This window comes from Cyprinodon tularosa, unplaced genomic scaffold (genome assembly GCF_016077235.1).
Source record: "Cyprinodon tularosa strain WSP-4 unplaced genomic scaffold, ASM1607723v1 ctg58, whole genome shotgun sequence".
NCBI lineage: Eukaryota > Metazoa > Chordata > Actinopteri > Cyprinodontiformes > Cyprinodontidae > Cyprinodon > Cyprinodon tularosa.
The window spans coordinates 492,983-498,886 of record NW_024039318.1 but is presented as its reverse complement, the minus strand read 5'-3'; the positions used below and the strand labels follow the sequence as shown (position 1 = coordinate 498,886).

At 40.8% G+C, this 5,904-nt stretch overlaps 1 protein-coding gene across 2 annotated transcripts; it reads right to left on the bottom strand.

The window, feature by feature from the left end:
* Positions 1-1,966: 1,966 nt before the first annotated feature.
* On the bottom strand, positions 1,967-4,802 carry sptssb (serine palmitoyltransferase, small subunit B). Of its 2 annotated transcripts, XM_038306364.1 has the most exons (3): positions 4,516-4,654; positions 4,351-4,426; positions 1,967-2,897 (listed from the first exon to the last, which is right to left on the bottom strand). In XM_038306364.1, exon 3 carries the CDS (start codon positions 2,887-2,889, stop codon positions 2,647-2,649), a length of 243 nt encoding a protein of 80 aa, XP_038162292.1. In that variant the 5' UTR covers positions 2,890-2,897; positions 4,351-4,426; positions 4,516-4,654; the 3' UTR covers positions 1,967-2,646. The 2 variants fall into 2 exon arrangements, with proteins under 2 accessions (XP_038162292.1, XP_038162290.1); XM_038306362.1 differs by lacking the exon at positions 4,351-4,426 and having other exon boundaries at positions 4,516-4,802.
* Between the last annotated feature and the right edge of the window lie 1,102 nt (positions 4,803-5,904).

Here is a 5,904-nt window from a genome sequence, read left to right as displayed (position 1 = left end):
CATCGACACCTTGCACAAGGAGGGCAAGACACAAAAGGTCATCGCTAAAGAGGCTGGCTGTTCACAGAGCTCAGTGTCCAAGCACATTAATAGAGAGGCGAAGGGAAGGAAAAGATGTGGTCGAAAAAAGTGTACAAGCAAGAGAGATAACCGCACCCTGGAGAGGATTGTGAAACAAAACCCATTCAAAAATGTGGGGGAGATTCACAAAGAGTGGACTGCAGCTGGAGTGAGTGCTTCAAGAACCACCACACACAGACGTATGAAAGACATGGGTTTCTGCTGTCGCATTCCTTGTGTCAAGCCACTCTTGAACCACAGACAGCGTCAGAAGCGTCTTGTCTGGGCTAAAGAGAAACAGGACCAAAGTTATGTTCTCTGATGAAAGTAAATTTTGCATTTCCTTTGGAAATCAAGGTCCCAGAGTCTGGAGGAAAAGAAGAGAGGCACTTCATCCACGTTGCTTGAAGTCCAGTGTAAAGTTTCCACAGTCAGTGATGGTTTGGGGTGCCATGTCATCTGCTGGTGTTGGTCCATTGTGTTTTCTGAGGTCCAGGGTCAACGCAGCCACATACCAGGAAGTTTTAGAGCACTTCATGCTTCCTGCAGGTGACCAACTTTTTGGAGATGCAGATTTCATTTTCCAACAGGACTTGGCACCTGCACACAGTGCCAAAGCTACCAGTACCTGGTTGAAGGACCATGGTATCCCTGTTCTTAATTGGCCAGCAAACTCTCCTGACCTTAACCCCATAGAAAATCTATGGGGTATTGTGAAGAAGAAGATGCAATACACCAGACCCAACAATTCAGAAGAGCTAAAAGCCACTATTAGAGCAACCTGGGCTATCATAACACCTGAGCAGTGCCACAGACTGATCGACTCCATGCCACGCCGCATTGCTGCAGTAATACAGGCCAAAGGAGGCCCAACTAAATACTGAGTGCTGTACATGCTCATACTTTTCATGTTCATACTTTTCAGTTGGCCAACATTTCTATAAATCCTTTGTTTTTATTGGTCTTCAGTAATATTCTAATTTTCTGATATGATGAATTTCAGATTTTCATTTGTTGTCATTTGTAATCATCAAAATTAAACAAAATAAACATCTGAAATATATGAGTTTGTATGTAATGTATGAATATAATATACAAGTTTCACTTTTTAAATGGAATTACTGAAATCAATCTACTTTTTCATGATATTCTAATTTTATGACCAGCACCTGTATATATATATATATATATATATCAGTATTTGGTGCCTGTTAACACAGTTGTGATTACCCCCATCTTTTTATCAATTAGACAAACTTATCAATCTTCGGGTGAAAAGAGCCAAAACACAGACAGCAGACATGGTGAGAGCAGTTGCCAAGTGTTGTTATGGGACTCCACAACTCTTTATGTAACAGGCCTTCAGGTGTTTACTCAAACTGAGCAGTCAGACATAATTGCCAGTTTGTTTTATTACACATGGAAAACAATCACAGTAGATCTTTTATTTACATATCTTTAAAATGTAAGTCCCTATTGGACGTTGTTGGGCCTCTCCAAATTTAGTTCATGACAGCGCTTTCCACCTATTTGCAACAACTTATAAAGCTGTATTGTCACCTTTAAGATAAACGTGTCTTTTATTGCAATAACAACTTCTAGTTTAAATAAAATGTTGCAGTTTTTTTAACAGTGAGCTATACAGATTTTGTTTTATCTACGGTTTCAAAGCAAAACGGCTTAATTTGTCACAGTTCCAGCTGCTTTAAGCTTCTTTTTTTTTGCTCTGAATGTTGATAATGGCAAGAAATCCTAGACATTCTAATCAATGTAGGGAAAAAAATTTAAATTAGCTAAATAATTAACTCACAATTACTTTTTAGGAATCATAAAGTGGGGCCACCAAAGTGACACCTGTCATTGTGTAAATAAAATTAATTAATATTTTTTGTTACTTCTAATTGGATTTTTTTTTTTTTTGCTTCATTTAATGAATGTAGTCCAATAAAGACAAAATAATATTAGGCTACTGCGATAAAAGATTAATTTATCTTAAGGCTTTTATGAAAAGTGCCATCAAACAATAAACGAGTTTTATATATGTTATCTGTAATGAAGAGCCATTTCAATCACAATAAGATAAAAAAAAGGGGTAAAAAGGTTGTAGAAAGTTTGCTGCTTCAATTTCAAATCTCAGTCTCTTCCACAATGTCCAGCTCTCATCAAACTAAAAGTCAAAACTGCTGGAATATCTTAATTAAGTTTGCAGCTTGAAGCCAGCAGGAGGAAAAAGAACAGCTGTGAGTTGTTTTAACCACAAGCATGCAAATCCACCTGTCATCTATGGTCCTATCATGCAAAACCTGAAGGTGGTATGCACTCACACAGGACATATGGCGAGGAAAAGGAAAAACCAAACATTTCACAAGGGAAGTAAATTAAAGCACTGTTGTGTAATACCATTGGGCAAGGCGAGAGGGCGTGGGATCCAAAAGTAGTAGGTAAGGCTTCCAGATCATTCCAGCAGGATCGTCACGTTTTCAGTCGTGATGACCTGTCTAGTTTGTGGTTAAAGTGAAGACAGAAAGGTTTAGTCACATGGAAATGATTTACAAACCACTCCTTCTTCCGGTCTTTTTCCTTTGCTTAGTTCATGAGTGCCATGGTGCTTTCTGGTTGTCCACCAAAAATCCCGGAGAAAAACTCCAGAGCCAAGCGCATGTGGATGGGCACAAACACGTATGAGGTATAGACCACCATAGCAATGGCAGAGAAGAGAAAAGAATTAAAAATGGACTTCTCCCATGGTTCAAGGACGTAGATGCCAGTGATGAGCAGGTACTGGTAGTATATCCAAGCCAAATACTCCCTCATGTTTTTGAAGTTCATCCTGCCAGCTGGAGGAGAAACAAACAATAAATAAATAAAAATGTAATTAAAGTAATAAAAATACTTAGACACATTTTCTGACTTCTGGAGACAAAAAAAACTGTTATAATATCAAAAACTATTACTAAAAGCGCTCAATTTTCATATTTAACTATATGTGATGGACAATGTATCTGCTAGATTGAATCTCTATGTAAAGCGCAAGAATTTAGATTAGATTATATGGTTTTTGTTCCGCCTCCTGTGAGAACATAAGTATAAGCAAAGGAAAATGCAACCAGAGAAATATGACATAAGACAAGAATAAGAAAAAGCTTTGCTCCTGTTTACACCTCTAAGACCAACAGGATCTCACGAAGACCACTGGAGATAAAAGTTCAAATTTATAGCTACATTTATGTCAAAATTCACTTTAAATATTAATGTTTGTGAAACTTTAAATTAATTGTACAGAAACACATATACATTTATATTTAGTTCGAAACCCACTTCCACAGACCCTTAACTCCACACTGCTTCCCTGCACGATGCCACACGATGGCAGCCCACCCCTTCCCAAGGGGATGGGTTAAATGCAGAGACTGAATTTCTCCAATGTGAGATCAATAAAGTTCAATTGTTATTATCCGTGATTTTTTAATGCACACATCAATTTCAAATCAGGCAAGCATTAACTAATGACACTTTCCCAGCTATGCTTGTAACCATAACAGACATTCGTCTGACCCCATCTTTAACTCTACTGAATTTATACTGAAACACTGTTAAACTTCACCTGACGATAGAAATCAGATTAATATTGGTACTGTAGTAGATAATATGCTTGACTTTGAATCCAATTTTACTCAGGTCCATAGCTACAACTCTATGCTGGCTCTGCATTAGCACTTCTAAAAGCAGTCAGTGCCAGTGATTAAAAGTTGGCCTGCAGATCCCACATCACCCTCATAGTACCACCTGTTTTCTTCCCCAACCTTGGATTTATTCACAAGCGAAAGAAGCAGTGACTGTCTATTTCCCCACCTGATTCTCAGCCAGAGCCTATTTTTAAGTTTCAATGAAATTCTGACAGAACCTAAATAAATAAATACAAAAAAAGAAAAAAAAAAAGAAACGGTGTTTGATTTTGAAATGAAATGTTTGCAGATGTTGAGGAGCTCCTGCTACTTTGGAAGTGGGAGGAGCCAACAGGTAAACGTGTCCCTGCTTACTTGTTTGTTTTTATTTTATTTTATATTCAATTGTGAGAAAACTATAAGTTAAAAACAGTGGTAGATGTAAAAACAATAATACCAGAACTGCGAGAATTTAATTTAATTTAATCAAAAGTAAAGATTATAGGCAACAAAAAGTAGCTACAAATATCAAATAAAGACTTGGTCCAATAAAAATACATGAGGATTTATAATTTCATGGTGAATAATAAATACATGGAATACACAAAAACATCTTAATATTCACCTCAGCCGATGGGAACCGCTGCTTTATCTCTGCTGCTGTCTGGAAACCAAAAGCCGTCTCACCTGCTCGCCTCTCTCTTAAATATATACATATAGATATGCAGCCCTCTTACATGCTTTGAAAACTGCACCACACCCACAGCTCGTGTTTACACTAACCCCTCACCTGGCTCACAGATCACGCAGGTGGGGCGACCGAGGAGGAGGACCGGTTGGCGCAGAGGCCGATGATCCAGCTGGCCGAAGAGAAGCGGCTGGAGCTGAATGCATCTGGAATGCGCCATGCACGGAGCGCTGCTTTGTGCCGCATCTTTAAACTTTTCTACCGCATCCTTGGCGCTGCTGTCCCGCCATCCTACAACCAGAAGCGTCGCCGCAGACCTCTTCAGCCCCCCCACCCGGTCTGACGCAGTGTGCAGCAACAACAGCAGAGGGAGCAGCCCAGACACAGACACCCAGCAACATAGGCGCTTTTAGACCATTTTTTTTTGGGGGGGGGGGGGGGGGGGGGGGGGGGGGGCTGAAGCACCCTTACATTGAAACATAGCACCCCTAAAATATGTTTTGTTTTTTTAATTGTCAAACTAAATTTAAAACAGTCCAAAAACGATACAGTACTTGGAGAAGAAAATATTATATAAAAAGCGGAGCTAGATGGGGGGCCACGGGTGGCCATGTCCCCCCTTAACCGATCTGTGACCACTCCTACCATGTTTTCCCCGCTAAGGGGCTGGTTATACTCCCCGCAGCAGTGTGTCGCAGTGAGCTTGATGCAGACATTTTTAATTCATGCTCAATTTTGAGCGTGATCTGCGCTATATGCTGTGGGTCTAGAAACGGCCAAGGCAGAGAGGAAGTGGGGGCGAGTTTGTCCGACAACGGAGAGACATGACGGAGAAAAAGAGCAGGGATCCAGGTGGAAAAAGGGTCCCTGCATTCTCACGCACATCGCTCTTCTAGCTGGTCCAGCTTCACGAGTTGTTTTCCGCAATGGCGGTAATGAAAACAAAACAAGCCTGCCTCCTGTCTGCGGCACTGTTTGCGGGAGAGGTCCAGCAGAGTGTCTGCGGAGGGGGCGGGGCGTCTTTGCGTTCACTGCGACACCTATGCAGACGACCTCGTTTCGAAGTATAAATCAGCCTTAAAGGAATAGTACACCCAAAACATGATTATCCTTCATTTTCTACTCACCCCCATGCTGAACAAAACTCTGGAGTACTTTTTTGATATCTCAAATGCATCTGGAGATCGGGGAGGCTTCTTGCTGTCTGCTGACATTCAAATAATGGAGGTCTATGGCGCCCGAGACAGAAAGGTCCACAAAAGTCCACAAAAACGTGTCAATATTCCTCCATACTGCTCGTCCAATGTAATCCAAGTGTCCTGAGTGGGTAGCATCCAGAATTTACTCGAAACGAAGTCATTTAGAATGTTTTTAGAGCATAAACAGTAGTGTATAGGATTTCCTAATAGTGCCCCCATGCGCGCTCACGATTCTACGGAAGCCGGCAGACCAAACCAGCGCATTCAGCTCGGCAAAGAACTCATGCTCTTC

Excerpts from the sequence above, each read along its gene's own strand:
- sptssb (XM_038306362.1), bottom strand. The coding sequence starts at position 4,633 with ATGGCGCATTCCAGATGCATTCAGCTCCAGCCGCTTCTCTTCGGCCAG. Across the intron at positions 2,898-4,515 it reads CTGCGTGATCTGTGAGCCAG|CTGGCAGGATGAACTTCAAA; the intron begins GTGAGGGGTTAG and ends TTTCTCCTCCAG.